We start from the raw sequence: 21,512 nt of genomic DNA on the forward strand, positions 1-21,512 counted from the left end.
ATTTGGTTTGTAATGAAACTTTGATAGAATTCCCATTTTCTAACACATAAGTGAACAGGTGGAATTAGGTACTGACGTGTTACATAAAAAGTCAGGGAAGTATCTAATTAGTGATGGAACTAGAACGCTGGAACACAGAGCCTCTGATTCCTACACCCAGCGTTCTGTGCTGGACCTGTCGTACTGAATTTGTCATGTAATGATGACTCCTTAATTATCAACAAGCAATTCTATAAACAAGTTTTCAAAAGTCAGTTAAAAGGAGGTTTAACTAGTTACGTGCAACACTCTTACCTTGATCTCTTGACTCTGACTGACTGAAGGGGAGGCGTGTGCACCGGGGTCCTGGCTCTCTGCAGGAGGCTCGGCGGGACTCTGAGCAGCGCCGTGCTGCCCACCGCTGAGGTCGTTAGGGTGTTCTTTCAGAGGCAAGTCCTGTCCTTCTGCATTTTTACTGTAAGCTCTAGCAAGAAAATCAAGAAGATATTTAATGATTTGTTGATGTCTTAACAAACATTTTATGAACAACCTAAGGTATTGTTCATAAAGTCAATTGAACTTGGTAGCTTTTCTTTAAACAAACAGTTCTGCCCAAAAGATTTTGAAAAATTCATCTGCTGCTCTTCCTGATGTTATTATCCTCACATCTCAAAGACTTGAATAGTATTTTATGAAATCTTTTGCCAAATTATTATAGTGGTTTTGTTTTGTTAACAGTTTGGGGGGTTTTTTGGTTCTTTTTTTGTGTGTTTTTTTCCAGAAAACAGGAAAAGACAGTTACTTGACTCTTACAGTCTGAGTTCCCAGAGTATCTATGATTATTGTAATGTCGTCCATGAAGGACTCGAGTCACATTTTCCTCTGTACTTCTGGAAAATTGGATCTCTGGAATGTGGAGAAAGTTGAGAACAGAATCTCATGTATGTTAGGATAACTCTTAGAATAAGGGTCTACAACAAATCTGGGTATCTTGAGACCTAAACAGAGAAATGTGTTTTACTAATAATAAATGAGAGATGCTCCACACTAAAGTGACTATCAGATTTCAACGTGATCTTGCATTTTGAGTTCTGGCTGTATTAAAAAATAGTCCAATTAAATATAAAATACCAGGGGTTTTCTCAAATACATGACTACTAATTATGTTGTTAGGATTTATCCCCCCTTCCCTCAAAGTCATGTTCCAAGTATTTTAGGCGATTTGCTTTTTTACCCTTGATAGGTTTCTTGAGGGTTTTTTTGGTTTGTTTCTTTTTAAGAAAAACATTTCTGAAGTGGCTTTGTTACAGATTACCCAGATTCTAATCCCTAGTGTTAGGTCCACCATTACCGTACACTGAAATGACCTATTTATGGAGAATTTTTCATATTGTTTGCTCAGTTAAATCTATTATTGAGGCTGACAATTAGCATGAGAAATAGAGTGGAGTAAAATATAAAACTCTTTTCATCATTATGTAATTAGCCTGAATATATTTTGAATGTAAACTCAGTATAAACAGTGTTTCACTTCTAGGGCACAAATGGCAGATGTTATATAGTATGTTTTCTTCATTTTCAGTGGTCTCCCTCGTTATTATGCAGAACTATTGGAGATTTCACGTGGATTCCATGGTTTTGGGGTTTAAGTTTACAACACCTGCCTGCTGTTTCTTCTCTGCCACTTGCTTTGCTCCCATAGTGACCATCGGGTTTGCTCTTTCTCTTCATATTTTTTGTGTCTTAGGGAGAAGACTGCATCAGAGAGGTCTTCTACCTGGAATTAGAAATGAAAAGTTTTGCTTTTATCAGAAACATTTTGAAATATGAGAACAGGTGTCTGAGTTCCTCATCAAGAGAACAATAGGAAGAAAACTCTAAAATAAATGCAGTCTAAGTCAGAGAACAGATGTTATGAGAGGAGGTGCAAATTCCTAAAAAGAGGGAGTTTAAAACTTTACTGTTGGGTCATGTTTGAAGACTTACCTAGAATACTTATAGTACCTTGAGTACATATAGGTTCACAGTGCTTTCCACTTACATAAAATATCCGTAATGCTTTATTCATCCAAAACTTTGTATTGATTGCCCCTTATGGAGTATACTGTTCGTGGGAACATATTAATAGCAAAGAAAGTAAAACTGTCTGAGGTAAATGAGAATTAGTTTAATGAGTTACTTATCTGGAGTTCTCAGGCTTCGGTTTTGTTTCTGGCTAGGGTCATTCTGAACTAGGGAAGGGTGCATTAAAAGAGGGAAGGGCATTAAAAAGTAAATTTTGGTAGTTGAAAAACACGATCAGTTGGCACAGAAAGATCGTAATGGAAACAATGTCTTTTATATAATATCTGCTTCTTCAGACTGTCACTTTGAATTAGTTTGGTTATATAGTATCTTTTCCCTTTTTCTTGTCTTACTATAAGTTTTATCCATACAGGTCCACAATCCCTTTCCTGTAATTCCAAAAATCTGAAAAAACAAGTTTTCATAATTCATTTGGTGACACAATCTTATCTGAAATGATGTGAGGCTATTCTACTTTCTATTAATATTTCACTATAGAAACATTAATATTTGATTATGAGAACTGTCCTAGACACCCTACATGTATTACATGATATATGTACCACGTTACTTTCTAAAATCCAAAATTTTCCAAATTCAAAAGCAATTGTTCACAAGATTTTGCATATGGAATTGTAGGCTTGACTGTTAAACTAAATATCATGCAGAAAAATATGACTAATACTGGGAATTGAATATATTCACATAAATTCAATATTTCAACAACTCATGTAAGGAAATGGTATGTTTTGTTTTTGCTTTCCTTTATTCTTTATACATTTTGTCTTTGTAGTCGAATTTGCACAAAACACTTTCCTAATATCATTAAAGGGGAACTTTCTTTTCATAAGAAGTTTTGAAAATTAAAAAAGTCAGTGTATGTTCCTCAAATACCAAATTAAGCACATGGAAAAAAAAAACTAAGCAGGCTTCATAATATATTAAGTGCAGTAAGTGAAAGGCAGCTTACCTCTTCTTCACCCAAATTATATTCATCCAGAGGCTGAAGAACAACCATCCTCCAGCTGTTGAAGATACAAACGAATTTCAAACAGCTTTTGTTAATCTATCTAAATGTAGTAATTTTATTCTGTAAGCACAGCTATGATAGTAGTGTTTTCTTTCTTTGGGATTTCTATAATTCAGATGGTCGTATCTTAGTCCTTTATCTTTTAAAAGAGACAACATATTTGTATTATGAGAAGAGGACAGGAGAAGATGAGGCTTTACTTTTGGCCTTAACAATAAACAGTCTCTTCCACATAGTTGCGTTTTATACCTAAGAATGTACTAATTTTCGGGGATTCCCTGGTGGCGCAGTGGTTGAGAATCTGCCTGCCAATGCAGGGGATGCGGGTTCGAGCCCTGGTCTGGGAAGATCCCACATGCCACGGAGCAACTGGGCCCGTGAGCCACAATTACTGAGCCTGCGCATCTGGAGCCTGTGCTCCGCAACAAGAGAGGCCGCGATAGTGAGAGGCCCGCGCACCGCGATGAAGAGTGGCCCCCGCTTGCCACAACTAGAGAAAGTCCTCGCACAGAAACGAAGACCCAACACAGCCATAAATAAATAAATAAATAAAAGAAAGGCAAGTAACAAAAAAAAAAAAAAAAAGAATGTACTAATTTTGAAATAAGTTAGTGGTATGCTGACAAACTGGCTCAGAAAATAAAGAGGAAAAAAGCTCTGATTTTTAGCATTTGCCAGTTTCTTTGTGTGAAGACTCCCATCATGGCCTCGTGTGAGTTTAACAGCTTCATCACAGAATCCCTACATATTAAACAACCCGGTCAACCAGCCAGCTCCAGCCTACCAGTGTAAATTGAAAGACATTGTTGCTATAGAACGTCTAACCACAAATGTTATTTCTTCACTTAATGTAGAATATATCAACAAATTCTCTGCAGAAATTCTCATAATACCTCCTAGAGTATTAAGAGTTCTCTCAGTGCCTCAAAGCAATGATGAATAAAAGAATCAAATTAGTTAGAATAGAGATGGGTAGGAATTACTATAATTGTCAACCAGCTCTTGTCTCTGGTTCCATCCTTTTCTACTTCTTGATGCCAGATTAATAATCTTAAACCTCTTTCATCATTGCTAAAAAATTTGACAGTTTGCTGCCAGCAGGAAACAGATCTGTGTATGGCATTCAAGGACTTCCACAATCTCGTGACAACTTCTTTCCAGCCTTCATTTCCTTTATCACCCTTCACAAAACCTCAGTCTCTGGCTTAGCCCTGCATAGGTTGTCACAGGTGTTATCATCTTACACTGCGAATACTCTATGCAAAGGTAGTTGCTTTCTTTGATCTCTGCAGCCTTGTGCATATCTCCATTTTAAAGAGCAAGGATTATCTGTTACTGTAATTTACATCCCTAAAGTACCTTTAGTACCATATACACAATAGAAAACTAGATATTGAATGAAAAAACACTCTAAAAGTGCTAAAGTATTAGGAATTTCCATTTCTTAATAAAACCTGAGAATTAAAGGTGTGCTATACTATATGGCACTTTTTTTCAGCATGAGTAATGTAAAAGTTTCTTTCACCATTTTCCCTCCATGTAACCATATAAATGGGAGGAAGGCAGAAAGGAACATCTTCCTTTCATTAAATAAAATTTTAACTTCGCTGAAAATTTTAAGTTTATTCAAAAAAAGGAAAATTAATGTAAGTATACATACCTTGGAGTAACTATTTCCTTATATTGGAGTTTCTCTAATTTAGCTGGGGCCACTAATGACATGGGAATCACAATATTATCTATATCATAAGAGCTCTCACTTCGCAATCGTCGTCGTGCAGTATTCTGCAAGATAGGATTGCAGTAGTTTTACAATAGTATTTGGTTACCTGTAATGATACTCTCCTTTTACGAGTTATATAAAGATAACATGGCAGTGCCTTTAAGTTTTATACATTGTTATAAAATCTGAGTATAAAATGTTAAGAAAAACAAGAAAGCATATGTATCTTCTATGAACCAATACATTTGTGTGTGGACACATTCAGGCCTATTTTTAAGACCATTAAAAATATGAATGCCTTAAAATACAAAACTTATCAGAAAAGTGTACCATAAAGCACCCTAAATGTCAGTGAAATGATCTTTTAACAAACTCATTTTTTATTAGGAAAGGCTATGAAATGTTTGGTGAGCCATTTAATAAAGATCATTTTTACAATCTTCATTTATGTGTTCCTGGGTCCCTGAGCTTCATGCTGTTTTTTCTAAATCCTTCCACGTTTTAACCTATACTCCCTACCAGGTAATGAAACACAGAACAAAGTAAGAACACAGTGCTGGATTCTTATTAGCAAGATTATACTTAGCATCATGTCAAGAAGTAGGGATGGTTATGATAAAGTTTAAAGTTTATAACATACGAAAAAAGCCATAACCAAGGGGCTTCCCTGGTGGCGCAGCGGTTGAGAGTCTGCCTGCCAATGCAGGCGACACGGGTTCGAGGCCTGGTCTGGGAAGATCCCACATGCCGCGGAGCAACTGGGCCCGTGAGCCACAATTATTGAGCCTGCGCGTCTGGAGCCTGTGCTCCGCAACAAGAGAGGCCGCGATAGTGAGAGGCCCGCGCACCGTGATGAAGAGTGGACCCCGCTTGCCACAACTAGAGAAAGCCCTCGCGCAGAAACGAAGACCCAACACAGCCATAAATAAATAAATTTTTAAAAAAAAGCCATAACCAAGGATTAATGTACAATTAGCTCCCTAGTAAAAAAAAAAAGTTTAATCAAATTTATTGCTTCTTAGTAAGATAATTCTAAATATGCTAATTATGTGCTAGTAAATAAGGCTGTTATAGATTAACAAAATATAACAAGTTCCCCTCCCTCCACCAGATCTGCCAGCTTTAAAGGTCATAAAGCAACTTTAAAGTTCACTGTACAGGGACTTCCCTGGTGGCGCAGCTGTTAAGAATCCGCCTGCCAATGCAGGGGTCACGTGTTCGAGCCCTGGTCCGGGAAGATCCCACATGCTGCGGAGCAACTAAGCCCGTGCGCCACAACTACTGAGCCTGCGCTCTAGAGACCACGAGCCACAACTACTGAAGCCCACACGCCTAGAGCCCGTGTTCCGCAACGAGAAGCCACGGCAACAAGAAGCCTGCATACCACAACGAAGAGTAGCCCCCACTCTGCAACTAGAGAAAGCCCGTGCAGCAACGAAGACCCAATGCAGCCAAAAATAAATAAATAAAAAATAAATTTATTAAAAAAAAAAAGTTCACTGTACAAAAACCTACTTGTGATGATGAATTCTGGGTTCTTGATATAACATTGACATTAGTAACTGCAGTAAAATTGCTCTGGGATCCTGGTTCTGTGCGTTGAATAGCAAATTCTTCAAATCTAGTCCTTTCTCCTGCCATGGAAAGAACCATTGAGAATGTCATACATTAAATGTAACTGGTAGGTATTAGAATTTCTGTTTTCCTAGTTTGGTAACATGTGTTTCTTGATCTGTTTAGATTTTATCTTTTTTAATTCATGTATCAAAAATGAAAAAATTAAGGAAATTTTATAAAAATCTTAGCCACAATCCTGCCACAATTTCCGTTTTCTGGGGTCTTGACAGTTTTTATCCAGCATATCTTTCTTTAATCTTATCTCCCTTTACTCTGTTCATGTTTTCTGTAACATTCAGAGGTTGTACTTGTAAGACTTACCTCTTAATTTTCTTGCCTATTCTCTCATTTTTTCATATCGTTTTGTTCTACTTTTTGGGAGATTTCCTTAACTTGATCTTCTGACTAATTTCTGAAAATGTTTCTCCTATTATAACATCCTATTTCAGGAATGAAATTTCTCTTTTCTCTCAGAATATTGATAACAAAGTTAAGTTTACTTCCAACTTTGTTATTTTCTGTCTCTTCCACGTTCCTTTTCTCCATTTATTTTGTGTCTATTAGTGAGTATATGTTTATTTTCTTACTGCCCTTGTTTATTTCACTTTAGTACAGATCTTGAAGAATATTTTTCTGTGTAATGTAAAATTTAATATACAGTTCATATTTATATTATTCCAGTTGTTTAAAAATGTCTTTTCTGGCTAGTTGTTGCTTCAAATCAGTATCCATATATTGAAAATGGTTGTTGTCTAGAGAGCTGTCTAGTTACTTCTTTGTAGTATAGCATTTTACTCATTCTATTCCTGTATTCCCATCTAGCTCAAAGTTAGATCTATCAATTCAAGTAAAACAGTTTACATCTTAGGTAATGTGTATTTTTTCATAATGTATCTTTATATTAAGAGATACAGGTTTTCCTATATTTTGGCAAAGATGTATGAAAGTTCCTCAAAAGCTAGATGACTGTTCGTTATCTTAAGGTTAAGGCACCAAAAAAGCATAATGATATCTCTGAATGTGGGTGGGAGTTTAATTTTGTTCCACACTAGTTGATCAGGTAGTGTGATATTAGGTAGTGACTTTGGTCTGTTATGGTGGGATTTCTAGAAGCCATACTAATAAATATTTTAAAGCCACCATGTATAATTACAGTTAAGTACATCTTGGATGTAAATAGTTTCTAATTTATTGGGTGTATTGACATACTATACCTCAGACATACTTGACTAATGTATATAGTGTTAGATCCACTGGAACAATGAATAAGAACCAATAGAGTATACAGATAATTTGTTATTTAATATACATCTTTCCAGTTAAGTTTTATTTTTTATCATTATTTGCAATAACTGTTGAAACTATCTTGTCCCAAATCCCCATAACAAACCCACTTTGTATTACTAGCAGAGTTCTAGTTTCAGAGATATCTCTATTCATCTTGGAACTGTACGTTCCTAAGGGGAATTCAGTCAGGCGGTTGAGTTACCTTAGATGAATCTCACCCAGTTTATCAAAATTCTGAGGAAGCTTCAGTGAAATCAACATCTCCACAATAGGTACCAGAAATGGTAATAAATATCTAAAAGGCAACGTTGTACTGACATATTTTGAGTCCAGAACACAATGTTGGAGACAAAGTACTGTCCAGGAGGACAGTTAGTAGAAGATAACTCTAGTGAGGAAACATAGGAAGGAAATCCTTAACTCATAAAGTGGATGGATTCCCAGTCCACAAATAATTCTGAATTGACTACATGAATATGCTGTTTCATGTTCATAGAACCATGGATGTTTTGTGTAATTAGTGACTGTTCTAGATTATAACTCCCATGAGGCAGAGGTTCTTTGGAGATCAGAATTTTTTATTTTCAGTTTTTAGTACTAGTGCTCATGTCCTCATTTTAACCTACCTAATGCTGTTTCACTCAAGTGTCTTTTCTTTCTGCCCTGTAACAGCTGTGCAGAAGATTCTGACCTCATTTGAGGCTTGCATATAGGAGAATATCCATTTCTCCATTGATTCAGAGAAGTATTATGTACTGAAAAGGAAAGAAAAATGTGAAGTTTTAGTTCCTTAACACAAATATAATGAGCATGTTAACCTCTTTTTACTTTGTAACATTGCAGAATATTAATATACCAGTTCAAAATTATATATAATGAAGTAAATACTTACATACGAAGATGAAATACTAAGCTGAAAATAACCAAAGTAAGATTCATTAAAAACGTCTTCAGGAAGTGCCCAATTTCCTATAGTTGCTCCATTATTTGAAGAGGATGAAGAGGAAAGGTGATCTGTTCTCACAGTCTTCTAAATTACAGAATTTTACAGAGAAGATTTGTTCAGATCTGTAAATCTTGGCTGAATATGATCTGAATCCTTAAGTTAGTTCCTGCTTACCTTAAATCTGGGAACAACTCAGGACTAAGTAAGATTATAGAATACAACAGACTGGGATCTCTTGAGAGCAATAACCAGATTTCATCAATCTCCTGACAGTGCCTAGCACCATTCTTTCACTTCTTTAAGTCACTTAATATCTCTGTGCCTCAGTTGCCTTATCTGTAAAATAGGGATAATAGCAGCTATTGTGGGATTGTAAGGATTAAATAAATTCCTGTAATAGTCATTAGAAGGATATCTGGCATAAGTATGCAATAAATGTTAGTTTCACCATGACTGTTGTTCTGTCTGAACCCCATATTTCCAGTACTGGATGAATAACTAAATTGGCTTCTTTTTTTGAAATGTTTGGAGATGTGGAAAGGATAGGGAAAAAATATGAAGGCCTAAGTGCCAAATTCTCACCAACACTGAGAAAAAAGAGTATGGCCTACCAACAGTGACTGGGACTCAGATTTCAAGATGGCAAAGCACCCTAAAAATGATAGACAAAATTTTTATGCATAGATGCACAGATCGGCACATTTACATCCACATTAGCATGCAAAAAAAGGAAATTTTAAGTAGAGCGGAATTTGTGAGCAATCTCTGAAAGCCTAATATCTTACGAAATTTGAAAAGCAAACTGCAAAAGCACATGGGAAAGTACTGCCACAAGAATGTGATCAAAATCAAAGGAGCTCCAGACCCGGAGGAAAGAAAGAATTACCTGCAGTAACTAATAGAATGACTACACTTGCCAGCCTGCCAACACCTCCACCAGGGTCCTTGAGGCTTCAGTAGAGAAATGGATGGGTGGGTAGATAAGGCAACGCCCGGGTGCCCCACTTTGTTTGAAACATGTCCTGCCCATCCATAACTGTCTCTGAAAACAGTATAGAGTGCAAATTTCCTCCTCTTCCATGAGAAGGGTCCCATAAAAAGCAGTGGCAGAAGTTGTAACGGTGAATATCAACTTTAAAGATGAGAACACAAGACTCCAAAAATCTGAATACCAGTAGCGTAAAACAAAGAAAAGGTATAAACAACAAATGGAAGAACCATCTCAAGAAATAGTTAGTGGGTTCACAGAATACAGATTTACAGGTCTTCAAAATAACAAATATTGCCAAGAGAAAGAGGCAAAAGGCCAAGACACCTCAGAAATGGGAAGTATAATAGTTGAAATTGAGAAACAAAATCATTGCTCACTGCCCTGAATAACGGAATGGTCATATCTAAAAGTCAAGATCATTGGGTTGGAAGAGTAATTCCACAACTCAAAGGAATAGAGTGATGGAAATATGAAAAAAAGAAAAATAAGGACAAACCAAAATAGGTTAACAAAGGATTGAATAGAATGAATGGGATGTAATATTTGAAGGAATGATAGCCAAAATTTTTTACACAATGATATTAACTCTAATATTTCAATAACTCACTTGAACATCAAAGCAAATGAAAAAAATATATATAGCACATAAGTATGAAGACATCCTAAAAGTTACCAGAGAAGGGAAAAATTACTGCAAAGGAATGAGAATCAGATTGCCAGAAAGCAAAAGCAGATGCAGGAAAAAACAATGGCAACTTTTTAAAGCCCTCATGAAAAACGGTAAACAGAATTCTAAGGCAGCCCTCAAGATTTCTTGCCACCCAAGAAAAAGAATGCAGAGAAAGATGTTAAATAGTAAAATAAGATGGCAGACATAATTCTAAACTCATTTCTACAAAGGGGTAGCTAGAATGGTTAGGTTTTAAAATGTATATATACCTGGCATGTGTTGGTGTTCCAATAGTGTCCACTCATTTTCTAGAGTATTTTAAAGCAAATTCCAGGCAAATTTCAACCCATCTCTTCTAAAAGGAACTCACCACCCCCCTTGTCTTGTAAAAGCACATCAGAAACCTTAACCTTCACTAAAGTGATGCTTTTTATTTAATTTTACTCAAAAGTTTTCTTTACACTTTTCCCCCTTTTACTCTTTGGTGTCTTGTAAGGTTGTAGTGGACTCTTGATGCATGGCAATTCAGAGTGTAATTCACCTTCTCTTCACCTGTCCTGATGATAACCCTCCCAGTCTTTCAGTTCTCACTTACCCAAATCTTCTCCTAAATTCCATTTTAAGATACATCTTGGCCCAGCATCTCTCCTGTCTCCTGCCTTCCCTTCCTTACCTTTCATTTATACATTTGGTAACCTTACAGAGAGCCAGTTACATGCCAGGCACTGTGTTATACCTTGGGGACACAGTGGTGAGCGAGAACAGGCATGGACCATGCCCCTGATGTAGTTTATAGGCATTCTCAAAAACTGCAAGTGATGTGTGATAGAAAACAGAAGTACTATTGATAGGAGATACTGAGTATAACTAGTAAGAGAGCTCTTGGAAAGGCTTCCCAGATAAAGTGTTAGATTACAAAATAGGAACAGAAACAGCAGATGGATAGTAAGGGCAAGGAAGAGAGAGTGGTAGAAAGGCCCAAGGCACCAGGGGATGGGAAAAATGTGGCAAGTGGACAGCAGCCAGGTAGCATAGAGAAAGGAAGCACGGTGGAAACCACGAATAGGTAGGAAACAGCCTATGTAAGTAGGGCTTTAGGGGTACTCTATTAAAGAATATTCCCTCTGTCAAATATTTTAAAGGATGGGGATGGGGAGCAGGTGTGACATAATTAGATTTACTTTTTGAAAATATAAATTGCTGCAGGGATTGAAGGGAAATAAAAGTTGATTAGGCTATTTCAGCAGTACAGATAAGGGATCATTAAGTTAGACTGAAATTGGTAGAAATACAGAGAAGCCGGTTTGAAGCATAAGATCACACTGATAATGGGGTTTAGATATGAGGAAGTGTGGGTGAAGAAGGCTGAGCCTTAGGGTTCTGACTTGTGTGGGTTGTGGTGCTATTGTTCCTCTCTCTGTGCACTCTAAAAAATAAAACTTAATTCTGACATAATTTCAGACTTACAGAAAACTTGGAGTAATACAAAGAAGTCCCATATACTTTTCACTCAGATCCCCCAAATGTTACCATTTTACCACATTGGCTTCATCTTTCTGAATGCCAATGAAATACTGACATGAGGCTTCTCTACTCTAAATATGTCCATATGTATTTTTCAAAAACAAGGGCATTCTCTTACATAGCCACACAACTATCAAAACCAAGAAGTTAATAATTAACTATTAGCTAACTATAGACTTCATTCAAATTTCACCAATTAGTCCTATACTGTTCTTTACAGAAAATCCTGACCACTCTCCATTCAGTTGGCAGGTCTCTTTAAAGTTTTCTCATATCTGAAAGAGTTCCATTATCTTGTCTTTCATGACTTTGAATATTTTGATGAGTATAGGCCCTAAGTTGGCTTTGGTATTTCCTCACAATTGGCAAATAATCAATTCTTCAGTTTGTCTTTTCCCTACCTTCTTGTTACCTGAAGTCAGCAGTTCTGTCATAATCGCTAACTCTAATGGACGGTATAGGATAAATCCAAGCTCTGAGGTAACGCACAAAAACATCTATTTACTTTCACACAATTTGCCCTACAGGAATACCAGGCTATTTGTATATACTTGAACACATCACATTGTTTCATGGCTCCATGACAAGTTATGTGATTTTTTTCCATTTTAAAAGCTTGTTACTTAATATGGGCCAACAGTATTTGAACCACCAGGGATCTTATTAGAAATATCGAATCTCAGACATCATTCCAAACTTTCTGAATCAGAATCTGCATTCTAACCATATCACCAAAGTAATTTGCACATTAAAACTTGAGAAACAATGATTTGGAAAATTTGACTCTTCCTCTAAATTCCAGTTAAGTATTTAAAGCTATACTTGGCATCACCATCTTTCTGCAGTTCCTCTTTTTGCCCTTTTCCCATCACCCTTAACTTCTCTTCCTCTGCTCCCCCCTTTTTAAAGAATATTTTTATCATGTCTGTACCCATAACATCATTTAATAGTCATTTGTGTGTCTGCTTCCCCATCACATTATAATTTCTTTAATTTCCTGTGACTCGCCTTTAATTTTTCAGCACTTAATCGTCTACCTGGCACAGAGTAGGTGCTCAATAAATGTTGGACTCTAGTTTTACTTAATTCTGTAGAAAAGAAAAATTAATGGCCAGCTGTTTAAGACGGATATAGGATGAAACCTAATTAATACTTAATTATTTGGATTGGGAGTGGTAGGGAATGAAGAAAATAGGGGAGGAGAGATTGGTATACAAAAAAATACTTCATTGATGTGCCTAATGTTACTGTAGCATTCAATTCAAATGTCTTCCATTTCCTAGCTTTTAATTTCCCATTACTAACATGTCACTACATTATTGATACATCACTAATAATTTTGCACCTAACATTTATACTGCCCCATTTTTTTTTTTTTTTTTTTGGTTGTGCAGCTTGTGGGATCTCAGTTCCCTGACCAGGGATTGAACCCAGGCCACGGCAGTGAAAGACTGGAATCATAACCACTAGCCCACCAGGGAACTCCCGTACACTGCCCCATTTTTTAAAGTCAGATAAATAATAGAGCAACATTAGAAGAAATATAATTACCTTTGTTTTTGCATATTCCCTTTCAGTCATATAAATATATTTCATATTAATATTTCAAATCTAATGATTTTATTTGGATATATGTATAACTATTTTTTTAAATCTGGTAACTCACTCATCATTGTTATGTTTTCAGATGGTCACCTAACATTCCTCTGATTAGAGAGAGTATCATTTAACTATTCCCTAGCTGTTGGAGCTACTTGTTATCATCATGATATTATTTGTATTATGGACATTCTTAAAATAATCACCTTCATGCACACATTTTTTAAATAAAAAAATTTTAGTCTCAGGATAACTTCCAAGTAGAATTAAATCATGAAAAGTACCTAAACATAACCTATATTTTCCTGTATTTCTTTAGTGTTTTTTCCTAAGCATAGGCAATTTTTTCTTGCCTTAGTGCTTTCATTTTTTTCTTTCTCTAACTTTTGACTGTGGAAAAATTTCAAGAAACACAATGGAAAATGGAATAATGAACTCCCCTGTACCTATCATTCAGCCTCACGAATGCTGGTGACCAATCTTGTGTTCTCTCTCTCCCACAAGCTTTTTTTTTTTTTGCTGTAGTATTTTAAAGCACATCCCAGACATCATATCTTATCTACATTATGTGTCAGCTTGAATCTCTAATAAACTAACAGATAAAATGTGTATTTATGTAACCACATGCATTATTACCTCTAACACAATAATTAATATGCACAGCCAGTCCATGTTCAAATTTCTCTGTCTCAAAAATTGTGTGTGTGTGTGTGTGTGTACAGCCGAGTTGTTCAAATCAGGATCCCCAAGAGGCCCGTACATTGCATTTGACTGATACAAGTATAAACATTTTTACATGGTTATAATTGTACCATACATAGAAGTAAAACATTTGTCCTTTAATATCACTTAACATTCTTTGATAAATGTTTCCATCCGTAGATGAACTTTTATGATCCTTTAAAAAGCTGTATATTCCACTGTGATAGACTGTTAACCACATTCCTACTGTTCTCTTCAAGTTGTCTTTAATTTTTCATTACCACAAATAATGATAAGATAAATATATTTGTGAATAAAGGTGGTTTCATATTTAGGATTAGACTAGGTTCTTGGAAATGGATCTGTTGGATCAGAGTAGAGTTAACAGTTTAGCAAACATTTATTGTGAACAAGTACACAAGTTTTTTTTTTTTCCTCAATGAGCTTATAAAAAAATACGTAAAGGCCTTGTAATGCATTTCACAGTACTTCCCAAAAGGCCTGTATCGATTAATTGCACCTGAAATATTTTAGGGTCCTGTTTTTACTACACAGTCTTGCCAGAACTGATGATTAAAATGTCTAATATTAATGTAATTGGAAAACGGAGAAACATTTAGCACAGTGACTGGCACATAAGTGCTCAAGTACATGTTAGCAATTGTTAGCATTTTCATTATTATCATTGACTACACCTAGTTTTTCTCCTAATTCTTTTAAGATACCATTTTTAACATTTACCTCTTTAATCTATCTGGAATGTATTTATGTTTATCCATCTTAAATTTGTTTTAATGTGCTGTATGAGGTACAGATCTCATTTTATTTTTCCAAAAAGTTATTACTTAATGCCACTGATTACAGGACAAACTTAGTTGTTTAAAAGCATTAACTCTGAGAGAGACTGCTTGGATTTGAATCCTGCCTCTACTACTACTCAACTGTGATTTGGGAAAAGCTAGTCAAGGAGAAAATAATTATAATACCTACCTTACAGGGTTGTACAGATTAAAACAATTTACACATACAAAGCCCTTCAACTAGTACTGTACTGGCATATAAGGAATGCTTCATAAGAACTGTTTATTGTTATTTATTGGCTAGGCTATCTTTTCCACACTAATAGGAAATATCACTCTTATCGTATAATGAATCCTTGGGTTTGTCTCTAGGCTTTTTAAATTTAGTTCCCTTGGCTTCCATGGGCATCACAATGCTTTAATGATTATACCTTTATATTTCGATATCTGACACCTCCTTATTGATCTTTTAAAAATTTTATTGGCTATTCAACATTTTCATTCTGAGATAAACTTTAGAATAACTTTGTTCCAAAAGAAGAATGATTCTGGGATTCTGATTAGAATTACATTATAAGTTCTCCAAAGAAGATATACAGATTGCCAACAAACACATGAAAGGATGCTCAACATCACTAATCATTAAAGAAATGCAAATCAAAACTACAATGAGGTATCACCTCACACGGGTCAGAATGGCCATCATCAAAAAATCTACAAACAATAAATGCTGGAGAGGGTGTGGAGAAAAGGGAACCCTCTTGCACTGTTGGTGGGAATGTAAATTGATACAGCCACTATGGAGAACAGTATGGAGGTTTCTTAAAAAACTAAAAAAAGAACTACCATATGACCCAGCAATCCCACTACTGGGCACATACCCTGAGAAAACCATAACTCAAAAAGAGACATGTACCACAATGTTCATTGCAGCACTATTTACAATAGCCAGGACATGGAAGCAACCTAAGTGTCTATCAACAGATGAATGGATAAAGAAGACGTGGCACATATATACAATGGAATATCACTCACCCATAAAAAGAAACGAAATTGAGTTATTTGTAGTGAGGTGGATGGACCTAGAGACTGTCATACAGAGAAGTAAGTCAGAAAGAGAAAAACAAATACCATATGCTAACACATATATATGGAATCTAAAAAAAAATGGTTCTGAAGAACCTAGGGGCAGGACAGGGATAAAGACGCAGATGTAGAGAATGGACTTCATGACACGGGGTGGGGGAAGGGTAAGCTGAGACGAAGTGAGAGAGTGGCACTGACATATATATACACTACCAAATGTAAAACAGATAGCTAGTGGGAAGCAGCCACATAGCACAGGGAGATCAGCTCAGTGCATTGTGACCACCTGGAGGGGTGGGATAGGGAGGGTGGGAGGGAGACGCAAGGGGGAGGAGATATGGAGATATATGTATATGTATAGCTGACTCACTTTGTTAAACAGCAGCAACTAATACAATAATGTAAAGCAATAATACTCCAATAAAGATGTTAAAAAAAAGTTACATTTTAAGTACTGGGCATATACCCTGAGAAAACCATAATTCAAAAAGACACAGGCACCCCAATGTTCACTTCAGCACTATTTACAATAGCCAGGTCATGGAAGCAACCTAAATGCCCATTGACAGACGAATGGATAAAGAAGATGTGGTACATATATACAATGGAATATTACTCAGCCATAAAAAGGAATGAAATTGGGTCATTTGTAGAGACGTGGATGGACCTAGAGACTGTCATATGGAGTGAAGTAAGTCAGAAAGAGAAAAACAAGTATCGTATATTAACGCATATATGTGGAATCTAGAAAAATGGTACAGATGAACCAGTTTACAAGGCAGAAATAGAGACACAGATGTAGAGAACAAATGCATGGATACCAAGGGGGGAAAGTTGCGGGGCAGGTGGTGTGATGACTGGGAGATTGGGATTGACATTTATACACTAATATGTATAAAATAGATAACTAATAAGAACCTGCTGTATAAAAATAAATAAATAAATAAAATTTAGAAAAAAGAATTACATTATAAGTTAATTTGGAAAAAATGACATCTTAAGTTACTATATTCTGACGGGAACAGGGTATTTCTCTCCATATAAGCATATACTCATGTTCCTCTGTAAACTTTTGAAGTTTTCTTCATGTAATTCCTTGTTAGGTTTAATCCTAGATATTTTATATTTTCATTGTCAATATGTCTAGGATAATTTATTCTTTTACAAATTCTAATAGGTTATTACTGGTATTTATAAAGGCTACTTATTTTTATAAGTTTATTTAAAAATCTGCTACCTTTCAGAACTCTAATTCTAACAGGCATTCAGTTGATTCTTGAATTTTTGAGGGAGATGATGATTTCATCTGGAAATAATTTATCTTGTGTGACGTTTTGATGTTGAGATTTTAGCTTTGTAGATAGTGAAAATATGCTGATGTATCGTCTTTCTTTTTCTGATTTCTTCCAAGCATAGACAATGTCTCCACCCCCCATTCAGAGTTTCATTATAATTTTTCAAGTTTTATTTTGTAATTTTAGTGTTTTATTTAAAATTCTTGGAACCAAGTAGAATTTACTCTGATACATGATATGAAATGAGTGTATAAACAAACTTTCCCCCCAAAAGACTAACATTACTGTTCATTGAATAGTTCTCCACTTTCTTATTGATTTACAGTTCTTCCTTTATATAATAAAGAATAAGCTGTGTAGTCTGTTTCATGGATCTACTTTCCTAAATGTAAGCAAAATAGAATCTATGCTAATGATTATAGATTTTTGTCATGTTTCCATATGTGGTTGGGCTAGATTCAATATTTTTTCCAGCAATTCCTTTTACATTTTCCCATTAATTCTTCCCAATGGGCTTTACAATTATTTTACATTAACCAAATTCTTTTAGAACTTCAAGTTACATTGAACGTTGCATTAAACATAAACCAAAAGGCAGAACTGATATCCTAATTATTCTTACCATCCAGCAGTGCTGTTTCCCCATGTTTATTTAAATTTCCTTTTATATTTATCAATAATATTTCATAATTCTCATTCAATAAGTATCCTGTTAGGATTATTCCTGTGTATTTTCTATTTGTATGTGTGTGTGTGATTTGTGAAAAGTGAATATTAAAAATTAAGGATTTACATTCATTTCTATGTTAAATTTTACTTCCTTAGCAAAAGTAATAAGTATATGAAAGATGTAAAAGGTATATACAGTACCAAGATTTGTAAATGACATACCAGGTGATGGAGATATGATACAGTCTCCTACAAATTTATTTTCAGAAAGATCTCCTTTTATTTCAGTCTTTTTAAACAATGTTTCAAAGTGAAAATGAAGAGGCACATCTAGAAAAATAAAGCAAAAAAAAGTATTTTCAGTGAAATCACTCTTTACAGACTCCAATATTAAGACTTAGAAAAATAAGCTAAAGCTTGAAAAGTCATAACTATTAGAAGTGGCAAACTATTCTTTCCAAGCATGTTGTTAGCAGTATTTTGGAAATTACTGATTATATGTAAAATAAACAACACTAACAATGAACAACTTCATAAACTGAAATAGTACCTAAGATGAACAAATATAAATATTAAATACTATTTGCAGATGAAACAAATGCTCCCAAAAGGTCTTTAATAAAATATACAGCCAAACCTGCCTGACTCTAAATCCATTCCACCCCACCCCTACAAAATCTGCATTTGAAATAAAGTTTCCAAAAGACATAATTACACAATTTTAATTACTTGAGGGAAAACCACTATAATTCAGATGCAACCTTTTATGAAAATGCTGTTTCACATTCCCTTAGTTTACTAGTATTATGAATCACAAAATGAAATCTACTTTTACAAAGATCAAAACATATTGACAAACTAGTTCTCTTCTTTTAAACAGAGACTTAGGAGAGTCGTTCAATTCACTATGTTTATATTCCATACTCACAACCAAAAGAGGAGCTAAATAAATAAAATAGATGTGCTTCACGTTTATTAATTAAAGGGTATTTTCTTCAATCAAGAATGCAAAAACAATCATTTTTAAAAAGCATTCAACAGAGACACCTAAACTTTTTCCTATGAAACATAAAGAAATATTTTATAAAGCAGTTGATTTATTCAAAGTTTTGCTACAGAAAGAAGGTATTCATTTTTAAGAAAACTAATTATGAATGCATAAATCAGGATAGACCCAGGACGGGTCTCAATTTTAAACAAGTATCTCTCCATAAAAAGATGTATTTTAATGGCCGATCCATACTCAAGTGTGGAAAAATATGCACACAAAAAATGGGTTCATAAGTATCACCTTGGAGACTCTCCCAAGGGTCAGATGTAAGATGGATTTCAATGCTATCACTATACTATGACCATAAGAAAACTATATGACAAAATGAAAATAAGAATACAAATTAAATATGCTACTTAAACATTTCAGGATTCTGATATTTGCAATTATCAAAACATAAGTTTTTCCAAAGATATATCACTTAACTTTTATATGGAGTATTGCCTATTCTACCACTGTTCTTCTTGAGTTGTGGGAAAACATGACATAACTAGGGAAGGCGCTTGTTCTACCCATATACCTTCCGTAGAACCCACACTGTGACCTGTGGGCTTTTTATTAAAATTTCATAACACTTTATTACACTTATTAGTTTATATTTCAGTTGTCAAACTAGAATGCAAGTACCTTGAGGCATTTATTTGTATTTATACTCCTACCACCTACTTAGTACCTAGTATACAGCAGGTATTCAGATTTTTATTAAATGAACACAAGAAGAAATGGATAACCCTAAGTAGTAGGTAAGGAAGCTAATCTTTACTTATTAGATGTGACATAGTAGGATGAAAGATTATTTATGCCAGCTCTTAGATTTTTGTCATCAGAGAAACAAATTTACTAATAAGAAAACAGAAAGGCAGTAAAGAGTACGGTTAGGAGTGTGGCTCTGGAGAATGACCACCTCAGATCAAATCCTGTCTCCATCATTTACTAGTTGTGTACTATGGATGAATAATTTAACATCTCTAAGCCTCAATGTTCTTATATGTAAGATAAAGAGGACAACAATATCTTTCCTCATGGGGTTGCTGCAAGCATCAAACAAGAAAATGTAACGTGCTTATAGGACCCAGTGTATGCTAAGACCAAATGTTAGCTGTGTTATTGTTATATATATTATTTTTTCTTTCTATTATTAAGGTTTCCTCAAGGATGGAGTAAAATAGTTCCTACCAGGAACTTACTTCAAAGTATGGTGTGTAGCTAAGAAACCACTGTAATGCTGGTAAAAACCAAACTAAGATTCAGGGCAGGAATAGGTACAAGAAATAGTGCTTTACAAAGAGGAGCAGTCCCTGTATAATTAGAACCAAAAGCTGCAAAGGAAGCAAAAGCCCATTTGAGATATCTTCCCATAAAGAGAGGAGCCTGAGATAACCAGTGTGAAAAATGTTTCCTTTTTTACCCTAAATATTTACTTCAGTTCCAATGTAGGTAAGATTGGAAACATTCGAACACAAGACAAGAACTGGAAAGAAACTTAAAGCCATCTTAGGGATATAGGGATGCAATGCCTCATCTGCTCGGTTGTATATTACAGGTATTTTTGAGGTTCAAAAGTTGACTGTGTCTAAAGATGGACAATTTTCTTCTCTCAGAGAAATTCAATGCTGATTATAGATGGAGGAATACAACATGGCAGGGAAAACTCCATGCAAAACAACACATTAGAAAAAGAACCCTGACTTGCTGAGAAACATTTCAACAGCATAGCCATGTTATCAATAAAATGCTAAAAATTTAACATCAAAAGGAGATCAAAAGCTAAGAATTTCCCGAAGTAAGTCAAAATGGTTTCCAAGGAATTAAAAAATCAACCTAAAGATAGAACATTAATTCAGCATGTGACTAGATTAATTTCTCTATGAAAACTGTTTAGCTCTAATATCCAGTGACAACTGATAAAAGTTTATCAGATTCCTTGTATTTACAGGATTAGATTTCACCATAAAAAATTCAGTTACTTAGAGATTTTTTAAAAGGAATCTTACCTGATGGCAATGATAGAACGGAATGGAAAGAAGAATCTAACTCTGATACATGTTCTGTTAATATTTGAGACTTTGAATTGTGTTCACAGCTACTCCAAATTGAAGATGATTGCAGGCAAGGCATTTGTGTAGTATTTAAAAACCTTGTTTCTTTTGAAGGCAAAGTCTGCAAGGAAAAAAAAATAAAGACTTCATTTTTGTTGAAAAGCGAATCAGAGAGAATATAACAGCTATAGTACAGTATCTGAATGACACCAGCAAGAAGTCCTGGATTACTAAATCACCTTGGGGAGAGTGCTTTACAATGACCTAGACTAAGTGATAGAAGCAAAGATATAGAAGGCCATGAGTGTGATGAGATTTGACTAGTCCCTTTTCAGTTCTTCAAAGTGAAGAGCAAAGTCTGTGAAAATGGGTCTTGCTCCCATCTTAAGAAATCACAAAAAAGAAAAATGAGTTTGAACAACTTTAGTTCACAAGAAAAT

General features: G+C 35.0%; 1 protein-coding gene across 9 annotated transcripts in view; it reads right to left on the reverse strand.

Annotated features, from left to right (window-relative positions):
* The window catches only part of KANSL1L (KAT8 regulatory NSL complex subunit 1 like), a 157,057-nt gene that overhangs the window by 3,195 nt on the left and 132,350 nt on the right, over positions 1-21,512 (reverse strand). For all 9 annotated transcript variants that reach the window (XM_057550809.1, XM_057550808.1, XM_057550807.1 and 6 more), the window contains 8 exons: positions 21,028-21,193; positions 18,205-18,312; positions 8,327-8,455; positions 6,312-6,430; positions 4,734-4,858; positions 3,014-3,068; positions 1,644-1,756; positions 295-463 (listed from right to left, as the gene is read on the reverse strand). In XM_057550809.1, coding sequence (XP_057406792.1) covers positions 295-463; positions 1,644-1,756; positions 3,014-3,068; positions 4,734-4,858; positions 6,312-6,430; positions 8,327-8,455; positions 18,205-18,312; positions 21,028-21,193 — 984 coding nt within the window. The remainder of the gene's footprint in view (positions 1-294; positions 464-1,643; positions 1,757-3,013; positions 3,069-4,733; positions 4,859-6,311; positions 6,431-8,326; positions 8,456-18,204; positions 18,313-21,027; positions 21,194-21,512) is intronic.

Source organism: Balaenoptera acutorostrata, chromosome 8 (genome assembly GCF_949987535.1).
Source record: "Balaenoptera acutorostrata chromosome 8, mBalAcu1.1, whole genome shotgun sequence".
Lineage (NCBI taxonomy): Eukaryota > Metazoa > Chordata > Mammalia > Artiodactyla > Balaenopteridae > Balaenoptera > Balaenoptera acutorostrata.